Source organism: Narcine bancroftii, chromosome 1 (assembly GCF_036971445.1).
Source record: "Narcine bancroftii isolate sNarBan1 chromosome 1, sNarBan1.hap1, whole genome shotgun sequence".
Lineage (NCBI taxonomy): Eukaryota > Metazoa > Chordata > Chondrichthyes > Torpediniformes > Narcinidae > Narcine > Narcine bancroftii.
In genome coordinates, this window is record NC_091469.1 from 286,540,145 (window position 1) to 286,552,966 (window position 12,822).

The 12,822-nt window shown below is 40.3% G+C and overlaps 1 protein-coding gene across 8 annotated transcripts in view; it reads left to right on the forward strand.

Annotated features, from left to right (window-relative positions):
- The window catches only part of LOC138745561 (Wilms tumor protein homolog), a 70,498-nt gene that overhangs the window by 12,565 nt on the left and 45,111 nt on the right, over window positions 1–12,822 (forward strand). For 7 of the 8 annotated variants that reach the window (XM_069902756.1, XM_069902750.1, XM_069902740.1 and 4 more), the window contains exons 2-3: window positions 4,663–4,785; window positions 9,716–9,818. In XM_069902756.1, coding sequence (XP_069758857.1) covers window positions 4,663–4,785; window positions 9,716–9,818 — 226 coding nt within the window. Of the gene's footprint in view, window positions 1–4,662; window positions 4,786–9,715; window positions 9,819–12,822 lie in introns of those variants that run through there. The other variant, XM_069902774.1, reaches the window with a different exon arrangement.

A 12,822-nucleotide genomic window follows, 5' to 3' on the forward strand; every position in this document is an offset into this window, starting at 1 on the left:
GAGTTTGTGAGAATGATTAAGAAGATAATGCCATTTTGGCAAAAATGCCATGTACTGTGCTGCAAGACTTTTGATTCTCTGTGGTTTAATTAATTTCAGCTATATTGCTTTCTGTTAATTATTTCATATCTTCCAGGGTCTATTTTATTTTGCAAGTTACACCAATGTTTTCTTTCCTTACATTTCAGTAGAAAGAATGCCAAAAGTATTTCTTTGATATTTCCTGATCATGAAAGATTTTGCAAGCTTATTAATTCACTTATTTCAAGTACAGCCTTCCTCCTTCCCTTGAAATCTACAAAATATTTTATTACCCTCAATTCATCATAGTGAACTATTTCTTCAGGAGATGTCAGTTCTGCCCCAAAGCCAAAAAGGGAACATTGCCAAGTGTTCAAGTGTTTTGTCTTCCTATTGAAGCTGTGACTGTCCACTCCTCCGACTTCCACTAACAAGCCTCTGCAGCACCGGGCCTGGCAAATGACTTCTTCGTTATGCCTGATATGTCCAAGCAATTGTTTCTTATCTTCCAGATAGTCAGCCATTCAGCCAGACCTGTTGTTTCCTCATTCAGGGCACTTTTTCTTTACAGATCAAGAACTGTTCAGAAAAGATTCCTTTTATTGTCACATAATAATTCATTAAAGATGTAATATGCATGATATACTTCAACTTTTGTCTGACACAAGGCAAACAAAGAGTCATCAGCCTTGCTCAGCCCCAGTAACAATAGGAGAAAGAGAAGCAAACGAGGGTCCCTTCAGAGAGTATCTGTGGATTCGCCTCCAGCGCCCCCGCAGCCTCTGCAGCCGCACAGACGCCAGTTCAAACCATCAGCGACCCAAGGACCAGGCCCAAACCTCTGATATGATCAGGAAGCTTTTAGTGGCTGAGGTCCTTTGGGAACCCTTCTTGCCCTCAGCACCCTCTCAAATCATGACCAGTCTCCAGCAGCCTGTTCAAGTCCTTCGACTGCAAGTCGTCAGCCTGCCTGCAGCCTGTATGGTTCCTCCTTCAGCCGCTGAGCCCCTCACTGGTCTGCTGCAGTGGTCACCATTCTATAGGGTTGTCTCCTCTGCTTCTCCTTCTTAACAGTGGGGTGGGCGGAGTGCTGAATGGGTAGTCTCCCCAATTCTGCTGCCCAGTGCAGGTCCACTGCAACCCCACATGGTGCGCTGTCCAGCACAGGTGCTAATCATCTTGTCCAGCACAGGTGCTAATCATCAGAAGCAAAGTACTGGTCTGAAACAAGTTTTGTAGGGAAAGGAAATGCTGCATAATTTTAGTTATAATAGAAATGTGGAAGTTCTTTATCTGTGTTTACACTAATTTTAATCTACTATGTTAACTACTTGGATGCAAATCTTGCCTTTATTTTCTGGTCTAATTATGTTCACGTACTTTAATCAAATTAGAACAGTGCAGTACAGGAACAGGGGTTCTGCCCATGTGTCTGTACTGAACATGACTCTAAATCAAACTAAACTCTGCTGCTTGCACTTGATAGATGAGCTTCTATAATCCTGCATGTTCACATGTCTATCCACAAGCCTCCTAAATGCTGATGTTGTATTCCTATTTTCCCCTAAGGCTAAATCCATGTTCTTTTTTTCTGAGATGAATTCTTATATTTTAATAATTTCATGCTATTCCTAATGTATACACTGTGCAACCAATGACAGAGAAAACATTCTGCTCTGTTATAATCGAAGATGGCATCACAAACAAATGCATGATTTAAAATTTACCTTCTTCTTTTCCTCAACATATAATCTTTGAATAACATCCCGTGGCAACTCCACCAGTCTATCCATTAATTTTAACATTGTGCTCAATCACAAATTATTCAAACTTTTCATCTAGACCAAGTCAGGGTATCTGAGGATGTGGGGTGGTGGCAGGGGAGTTGGGCTGAGTGGGAGAACAGATCATGGTGGAATGGCGGAGAGGACTCGATGGGCTGAATGGCCTAATTCTGCTCCTATATCTTATGGTTCAAGAACTTGCTTATTTTTCCAGCCTCTTGGGGTTTCCCATTAAGTCACATGCTATCCTAACTGGGAAAGATATCCCTTCTCCTTTATTATCATCAGGTGTAAATCTTTCCCCCAAAGTACCTCCAGCATAAAGAACTGCCATGATTCAAGTCGGCTACTCATCATCTCTAACTACAGAGAAGCTCACAGAGACTCTTCTATTTATTTAACAATATGTATTTATTTTTATTTATGTACATATGTCCTGAATATGCATCGTTTGTCTGCATGTGTGTTGCGTCTGTATGTTTGCATGTTTTTGCATCAAGGACTGAAGGACACTGTTTCGTTGGGTGGTACTTATACAATTGGATGATAATAAATTTGAACTTAACTACCATAAACTACCAACTACTACTCCAAATTACTAACCAGAAACTACCCCAGGACTAGCAGCAAAAGATCTGTCTGCATTATTGAAATTTCACCTTTTTCCTTGCACTAACTGCAATTGTGAATATTTATTTATCTATCTATCCTTTCGTATTTCTTATCTATTTTTCTGTCATCAAGGACCCTCACCACTCAGGCCGTGCCCTTTTTTCACTGCTGCCATCAGGAAAGAGGACACTCTCTCAGTGTTACAAAAACATCTTCTTCCCCACCGCCAAAGATTTCCGATCGGACAATAAATCTCTGACACTAACTCATTTTCTCTGTTTTGCACAACTTTTTTTTAAATCTTGCATTTACATAATTGTAATTTTATGGTGATTTTACACTTTGTTCTGCTGCAAAACGACAAATTTCATGACACATATTCACAACAACAAACCTGATTCTGATTCTGTCATGTCATATTGGGATAATTTAATTTATACTATTGCAGTTGGTGTATGTTACCTACATGTGTGTCTGCAGCAAGCAAGAATTTTGATGCATCTGGACACATATATGTGACAATAAACTTTCATACTCATCATTACCATCACTTTCTGGGGGGGGGGGGTGGGGGAATTATATTTGGAAATAAGTGATGGCCAATAGGTACAACTCATAAATTACTGTTTAAAAAAAAATCTTTCCTATTACAGTAAAAATCCATTTTATCCAGAATTCAAGCAACCAGCAAAATAAATAGATAAAAAATATGGGTTTAAAAGTGACACACCTCACCGTTAGCTCACCAATCATGCAACGTACAATCTCAGGTAGCCGGAAAATTCACTTATCCAGCATCTACCAATCTCAACAGGTGCTGAATGCCGGGGTTTTACTGTATTAACTTCTGTACTTCACTCTCCATCCTTATTTGGGGCAACATCCTCTAGTTTTACTTGGTTTCCAGTTTTCTTACAATGTGCATTCATTCGTTATCTTTTCATGGTGACTTTTATTACATTTAAGCTTTTTTTTGGAGCATAAATGCTGTAATCAGACAGAAACAGTTCTATTCCAAAGGAACATTATCCACCATTGCCTTTCTTTATACCTCATTCATATTCTGCTTTGTTTCATTCAGCTTCCTTCCACCTTTTATCCTTGCTTTTGCTGTTTGAGGTTTCCTTTCCATGACTCACATGTTCCGTATTTAGTAATGCCCCACCCTTGTGTCAATGCCATTGGACCTCTGCACAGAATCAAGCCACATTGACCATTGGTGCTTACATCTTCCTCAGCTTCCTCTTACAAACCCTCCATTGTTTTGCTTTGGATGGAGGACAGATTCAATCATTTTCACTACAATGCAGAGTGGAGACTTAACCAGTAGCATGCAAACAAATCAAATGGAATAACATTGTTTCTCACCATGGTGGAAGATTTTTTAAATGTTGATGAAATTAACTGCAAAACTGGCACTATATGCCTTATGTAATAAAGTTTTTAGAATACAACATCAGGCAATGATGGTTTTGCTAAACCTCTATAATAGACCAGATGAGAGGCAATTCTGATCAATGCACTATTGACGGTTGATACTCAGCACAGGAAGAGAAACCATCCAAATGGTTCTCAGAGTGAAGGGCCTCTCTTTCTTGGCTAGAACGGAGAAGCTGGTTTTGCCCTTAGAGTCACCAAGGTTAAGCGGTGAATTGATAGGTTTGCTCTACTAAACCATCAGAGGTTCAGGCAAAGACAATAAAAGAAAATGTTTCCTCTGGATTCCAGATGTCTGATGAATGAAAGGGACAGTGAGTTAAGTGTGTTTCATTCAGCAAAGATCATTGAGTCATAAATTTAAATACAAAGGAGACATAATAATAAGGTGAGGATGTGAAAACTAGAGATTTAACTTAGACATACAGCAGGGTAACAGGCCCTTTCGGCCCATGAGCCCATGCAGCCCAATTACACCCAATCCATCACAACCCCCAGTACATTTTGAAGGGTGGGAGGAAACTGGAGCATCTGGAGGTCCTATTAAGAGCCCATGCTGACTCAGTGGGTTGATGGCCTTTTTTGCGCTCACAATTCTATGTGACTCCTTCCCATGTCTATCAGAAATATAGTGTCTGCAAAAAAATGTTGCTGCAATGACAGCTATTTTGTTGGAAAGAATTTAATCTTTATATTAATTTAATCAATTGTTTGTCTTGAAGGCTGTGCATGAATTCTGTGGGTAGCAGATTTATGAACATCAGCCAGATTTCATCAATTCCTCATTGTGTCTTTGTGTTTGTTTCAGGTTACAGCACTGTGGCTTTCGATACAACTCCAGGCTATGGTCACACTCCCAGCCACCACACTCCTCAGTTCTCAAACCATGCCTTCAAGCATGAGGACTCCATCACCCAGCAGAGCAGTATAGGTAACATTTCAGTACTCTAGATATGCCGATCTCAACGTTTTTCTGGCTATTCCTCCCACACCCCCTCCCCCAACTTAGGACTCAGCTCAAAGTTTATGGGCCCCCTTCCCTGTGAAGCAGTCAAGATTTCACAGTCCAGAATGGACCAAGACATTTTAATAGGGTTCCTAGCTATTTTTGGACAAAAAGCAAAAGTCTTTCAGCTATTCTAATTGATCGAAATTAAAATAAACAAGCTTGAAGTTTTTAAAAAAAAACCTTGGGCAGCACTGTTAGCGTGGCGGTCAGCACAACACTTACAGCACCAGCGATCAGGACTGGGGTTCATATCCCACGCTGTCTGTAAGGAGTTTGTACACTCTCCCTGTGTCTGCATGGGTTTTCCCTGGGGGCTCCGGTTTCCTCCCACCCGTCAAAAATGTTCTGGGAGGGTAGGGGGTGATGTTGCTCAGTTGGGTGTAATTGAGCGGCTTGGGCTCTTGGCTGTACGTCTAAATGTAGAATTTAAATTTGGTTTCTTCCACTCTTTTCTCCTAACGACTACATAAAAAACATAAAAATATTTACATTAGGTGAAGTGAAAAGAAAACAAAGCTTTTACTTAAATGTGCTGTGGTCCCCAGGGGGCCCCATTGAAAATGATTGCTCCAGATCAAGGTTCACTGATCTTTTTTATTTAAAAAAAAGATACCATATCCATTTATTTTTGTTTCTATCAATTACAATAGCTGAAAGACTTTTGCTTTTTGTCCAAAAATAGCTAAGAACCCTATTAAAATGTCTTGGTCCACTCTGGACTGTGAAATAGTTTTTAATGTTTTAAAAGTTCCAAGACACTATTTTTGAAAAGTCTGGAATATGTCAATTTTATGGATCTGTGCAACTCAAAATAGATAAAAGCCAGATTAATTAAATATTTAAGTTGATAAAAAGTCCTAAGCAAATTAATTTTACTAATGTAATTAAATAGATATGTTTATCTGCTTGTGGAATGTGGGCATTAATTCTGATGCTGCATTTGATATGGAGCAGTACCAGCTTACATGGTTTATTGGACACAACTAGGTGTTTGCTCAAACTGTGGAAACCCAATGCTTTAGTTGAAAAGTAAGTTAAGCAGGTTAAATGCCTGGTTGATGAAACAAGGAAAGGAATTTCAGGTGTAAGTGATATTTCAGGCTAGTAGAGCTCAATATATTTCCATATTTTTTTTTTATTTTGACGTTATATGGACTTTCTAGATTACCCCCCCCCCCTTGAGAATCAAACTGTTCTTTGTTCTTTCATTAATTCATTTTTTAATGTTGTTCAACATCATGGAAAAATGAATAAAAAGCCTATTAAGTGTGGAGAGAATATTAATCTGAAGTAACTAAATAGTGGGACACTTATCACTTAAATATGTGGTGAGGCTACATTTAGATGTGTATGGATAATTCAGACTTTTCTTAATTGTTAAGTGAGTTATCTACAATAAGAGATTCTAAGATGTTAACGTCAGCGACCTGATGTCCCGCTGTAGATTGTATGTTCTCCCCATAACCTGCATGGGTTTCCTCCGGGTGCTCCGATTTCCTCCTACCCTCTAAAACGTAGAGGGTTGGAAGGCTAATTGTGTGTAATTGGGTGCCACACTTTTCAATGGCTAGAATTAGCTTCTACAATGCTATATTGTAAAATAAGAAATGTCCCAGAGAGTCTTGCTGCTCTGACTTCAGAGTGGACTCTAAGGGAAGACCTGAAATTCTTGCATCACATCTAGTTTTAGTTTGTTGCAACTCGTTAAATTTATTTTAAATGTTTTAAATTTAGACATACAGCCCAGTAACAGGCCCTTCTGGCCCACAAGCCCATGCTACCCAATTGCACCCAATTGACCTGGTATGTTTTGAAGGGTGGGAGGAAACTGAAGCACTCAGTAGAAACCCACGCAGACATGGGAAGAATGTACCAACTCCTTACAGAAAGCGTGGGATTTGAACCCAAGTCCCAGTCGCTGGCGCTTTAACAGCGTTGCACTAACTGCTACGCTAACTGTGTAGCCCTTTAAAGAGACTTGGTTTCACTGAATTGACCAGGCTGCATTGTAACATCTATTCATGAACATGATCCAACTACTGATGGGCACATGGGCTTTGACCTGTTCCATTTCCAACCTGGGGTGATTCTGCACTATTTACACAATGAGGTGACACATGATTCCTCTGGAGACACCATATCGAACTTACTGAGGACATTTGCTCAACACAACACACAGCAGCCCAGAACTCCTGATCTCAAGCAATATGAAAGCCTCAGCCTCTGAGCAGCCAGATTACAGGCATGTGCCACTGCAACCGGTTTGTGAAATCAGAATCAGAATTTATTGTCATGAATGTGTCATAAAATTTATTGTTTTGTGAAAGCATCAGAGTGCAAAGATTTATATAAACCACTTACAAAATAAATACACACAATAGTGCAAGAGAAGGTCAGAGCAAGGCATTGTTCATTCAGGAATCTGATGGCAGCAGAGAAGAAGCTGTCCTTGTGCCGCTGAGTGCTCGTCTTCAGGCTTCTGTACCTTTTTCCCGATGGTAGCAGAGTGAAGAGGGCATGGCCTGGGTGGTGGGGGTCCTTGAGAATAGAGGGTACTCTCTTAAGGCTCTACCTCTTGTAGATTTCCTTGATAGAGTGGATGCCTGTGATGGCACTGGCTGAGTTCACAACTCTTTGTAGTTTTTTCCTGTCCTGTGCATTGGCACCTTCATACCAGACAGTGATGCAACCAGTCAGAATGCCCTCCACGGTACACCTGTAGAAATTTGCAAGAGTCTTTGGCAACATACCAAATCTCTTCAAACTTCTCACCAAGTTCAGCCGTTGGTGAGCCTTCTTCGTGATTGCCTCAATATGGAGGCCCCACGACAGATCCTCAGAGATGTTAACACCCAGGAACTTGGCTCTGAATTCTTCCCACTGCTGATCCCTCAATGAAGACTGGTTCGTGTTCTCCTGATTTCCCTTTCCTGAAGACTGCAATCAGCTCCTTAGTTTTGCTAACGTTGAGTGCAAGGTTGAAGTAGATAGATTGGAAAATGGAGAGGGCATCTGCCTGGTGTACATCTGAAACTATTCTTGGCCACCAGCTCCATCAGTGAAAGAAGTCCCATCCTTCCAATTCTATTTCACATCAGTTACACCATGCAAAACCAACACCAGTATCACTGCAGCTGAGTTCTGTTTGTTACTTCACATTAAAAAGTTTACATTTGCTCACTGGCAAAAAAGACTGTTACAACATTGCCTTTTATAAATATGCTGCCCTGAAATGGCTCCTAATTCATGTGCATCAGTGATTTGTTACAGCTTTTTAGCACATCATGTACATAATTTCAGATTACTGCAATATTTCAAAGATACAAATGAGCTATGACAATATTGCACTGTATAGATGTAAATTGATTGTTGCGATTTAATGTGATATAACTAGACCTTGGAAACATTTCATAGGTTAAGATTTTCAACTCACTTGTCAACAGTTTAAAAGTTAGGGAAACATTTCTTTTCACTACTTTACTGTTGCCAAATGATTGTACAGTTAGTGACAGTGATTTTCTAGGTCAGTCAGGCTGCCATTAATATAAACCTGTTTACAAATTACAACCGTTCTGAAAATACAAGACCCTCCAACTTCTCATTGTTTGCGCAAGGTTTCAGTATTTGCGGTTTTTGTTTTTCTCCAAAGCTCACTTTTGTCTCCAGAGATACATGAACATAATCATTATTATTCTTGATTCAACAAATTGTTGGTGTTATAACAAGGTAAATTTCAGAAGGAAATGGAATGGCATGGTTAGGGTAGCTGGTTCGAATCCTGCGCTGTCTGTAAGGAGTTTGTACATTCTCCTCGTGTCTGCATGAGTTTTCCCCAGGGGCTGCATTTTCCTCCCACCCTTCCAAACATATGGGTGTGAAGGTCAATTGGGTGTAATTGGTTGGTGTGGGCTCGTGGGCAGAAAGGGCCTGTTACTGTGCTGTATATCTAAATTTAGTTTAAAAATAAAATTTAAATTTAATAAAAAATTAAATTAAAAAAAAGCTAAACCCAGCAGAAAACAGAATTCAAATGGTATTTAATAGTTTAATATTTAACATCAATATTTAATACTTAAAGCTTACTGTTTCTTTGCTTGTACTCGCAGTGAATTTCCAGTTGTCTGTTTGGATTCAACACACACATTTCATTGAGTTGATTTGATTTCAATAAAGACTATATTTGGAACATTGAAAGAAAATTATATTTAAGAGTGTGGAATGAGCTACCATGGATGGGAGGGATATGGAGGTCTATGGTCCATGTGACCGGTACATGGATGGGAGGGCTATGGAAGGCTATTGTCCATGTGACCGGTACATGGATGGGAGGGGTATGGAGGTCTAAGGTCCATGTGACTGGTACATGGATGGGAGGGGTATGGAAGGCTATGGTCCATGTGACCGGTACATGGATGGGAGGGGTATGGAGGGCTATGGTCCATGTGACCGGTACATGGAAGGTGTAAAAGCATGAATCTTGTTCACACTTGCCATTAATCTTGCTTTATTTCCATTTGGTAGCTAATAACTGTTTTAGTTCATATTCAATGTCACAGTGTACACAGGCTCTTTCTGCCATGTTGACCGAACATTTGAGTATTAAATGAGTTATATTGATCAATCAGGGTGAATTGGATTTGTCATACAGTCTAGGGTAATAGCAATTAGGTAAACAAATGTTATGTATTTGCTAAATCCCGTTTGTGCCTGTTGGAGACACACAGTGCTATGTAACATCTGAATCACATCCACACTACTTTAATACTGTCTTCAAATCACTCCACGGCAGCTCATATTTTACAATTGCCTGACACGGTTATGAATAAACTTGCCACTGTCACTCATTCCACAGGAGAGCAACAGTACCCAGTGCCTCCGCCAGTTTATGGCTGCCACAACTCGACAGACAGCTGTGCTGGGAGCCAGGCTCTGCTGTTAAGATCACCATACAACAGGTAACATCTTTGCATTGCCTCTAGCTGGACAAGAAAACCTATGCTTTGTACTGTTGTTGCATTATCAGGAGGTATGGGGTTTCTGTAGTCAAGTCAAACTTATTGTCATTTGATTGTACAAGTACAATCCGACAAAACAACATTCTCCAGTCCTCAGGGCAAAACACACAAACACACAACCAGACGTAACACACATACAGACAAACAATACATATGCAAGGCAAGTATTTCATCAAACGTATAAATAAATCAATCAATATTGTTTCATGAATATGAGCATCTCGGATGGTTAGAGTGAGCCGTCCCTTTGGTCATTCAGCATTCTCACTGCCCGTGGGAAGAAGCTGTTCCTCAGCCTGGTGGTGATGGCTCTGATCCTCCTGTATCTCTTCCCCAACAGGAGCAACTAAAAGGTGATGTGTGCAGGGTGGAAGGGGTCCTCAACGATTTTGTGTGCCCCCTTCAGATAACATCACGTTGATGGGGGGAGGGTGGGAGGAGGGAGACTCCAGTGATCCTCTCTGCCCTTCTGATCCATTTCTCTGCAGCAATTGTACCACATTGTGATGCAATAATCAAGGATGCTCTCAATAGAGCTTCTATAGAAGGTTGACATAATAGTGGCCAGTAGCCTTGCCCACTTTAGTCTTCCCAGAAAGTGCAGTCACTGTTGCACCTTCCTGACAAGTGAGGAGATGCTATGTGTCCACGATAGGTCACTAGTTAAAAGACCTTCAAGGAACTTGGTGCTCTCCACTCTCTCCACTACAGAGTTGTTGATGTGCAGTGAAAGGTGGTCATTCCTGGTCCTCCTGAAGTCCATGATCATCTTCTTCATCTTGACCACTTTGAGACGCAGATTGTTACTCTTGCACCACTTCACGAGATTTTCTATAGAGGATTTGCTACTCAATCAGTGTCCTCTGACTTTGTGTTGGTTCTCCCGAGAAAGTGACCCATTGATTTCTGTCATTAGTTGAGTGGCAAGGCCAAGTGGTTGACTCCACTCTTAGAATTACCTGCGCCCAGTCCCTGTGCTCACAGTGCAGCATTATTTTCAATTAAAATCCTAACCTTTGTTTACAAAAGACTTCCCATCTCTGAAATTTTCTCCAGCACTACTAATCTCCAAGATCTGTGACCTTCTCCAAATTCAGGCATAGGCAATAATGACTGAATGGCCTGATTCTACATCAATTTTTAAAAAATAATTTGATATTCAAAGTTCAATGTTCAGACTTAACTGTCATAATACGTAGTACATGACATCACATACTAAGGTCCTTTTTCCTGTGGGCCAGGCAGAATTTCTACTTATTAGTGGTGCAAAAAAAAATGTACTCAAGAAAAGATAGGTATGCAAAAGAGATGTAATTATTCTACCGTTGGCTGCCATGCCTTCAGCTGTTAAAGTCCTAAGCTCTGAAATTTCCTGCCGAAACTTATCCTGCTAATCACCTATTGTCTTGCTCCACAATTTCAGATGAAAATAACCCATTAATAATAATGGGTTAAATTGGCAACATAGTGAAATTACCACTTAGGCAATAAATATGAGTTGCTTTCACCCAATCGCAAAGCTTCTTGGCCACTGATTTCAGCCTCATCTTCCAGGAGTGGTGTAGAAGGAGCAGTCAGTCCACTTCTGTCTGTTTTTCGTGGGAACTCCACCCAATTCCATTTGGTCTGAATAATGGAAACCTTTTGCAACCTCCTTTTTCTCACTCAGTTTCTTCCAACAATATCATTTCTTATCTCTGTGGTTTTCCCATAGGCTCTCAGAATATGCTTATCCAACCCCACAAACTCTATCCCTTTGTCCTTTGCAGGGAAACATAGTTTCAAATCCCAGTGGAATGGAAAAGCCCAATGAATGTGTTTGGTGCTAGATGGTTAGTGTAGCGACCAATGCAGTGCTATTACAGCACTATCAACATGGGTTCGAATCCGGAGCTGTTTGTAAAGAGTTTGTACATTCTTCCTGTGTCTGCAAGGGTTTCCTTCAGGTGCTGTGATTTCCTCCCACTCTTCAATACATACAGGGGTTGTAGGGTAATTTGGGTATTTGGACAACTCAGGCTTCTGGGCCGGAAGGGCCTATTACCGTGCTGTATGTCTACATTTAAAAATATGGCACACCAGTAAATTTTAGAAATATTTTGCAATAAGTGTTTGAAGAAATTTGAAAGCTCTTAGCTGGAGAGGAACCCAGAGGCTATTTCCTCTGTCTGGTGAATCCAAAAATAAGGGGTGTAGGTGGAGAGAGCAGTCTCAGAAAAAGGAGATTATCTTTCAGAGCTGAGGATCATCTTGAGCTCAGGGGCCTATGGATAGAATGTCATTGGATGTACTAAGGCCAGCAAGGATTGATTTTATTAAAGAAATGGAGGGAAATGGTGTCCTACTCCTGCTCCCAATGCTTCCTTTCTTGTGCTAAAGCAGGGGTCTCAAACTCAATTTACCCGGGGGCCGCTGGAGGTGGAGTCTGGGTGAGGCTGGGCCGCATCAGGTTTTCCACAAGAAAAGCTCTTACAAAAACATTCCAATGTTATCAAATGTCTTTATTTTTATTTTTTAACACAAATTAAGATGAAAAAATAAATAAATTAACAATTCATAAGAAAAAAATTAAAATCAATCAATAATAAATAAATAAAATGAAAATAATAATAATACAGCAGATATAGAAGACTGAAGAAACCACATATAGTTGCTGACTGGAGAAATATAATTATTATTATTCAGATTCAAATGTCTGTATTAACAGTTCTTTAACCTTTAACTTTCTGAACATGAATGGAACATTGAACATAAACTGTTATGAACATGTCTTCTTCTGCCTACTTCTTACTGCTAGAGATCTGGCAGCGCTTCCTCTCGCATAGCCGAGCCACATTTGGCTTAAGGGAGGAGGCAGTTGAGACCCTCAGTAGGGCTTGAAGATGCTCGTCAGTAAGTCTGGACCTGTACTTGGACTTATTGAAGTTCATGCGCTTCGGCGCGT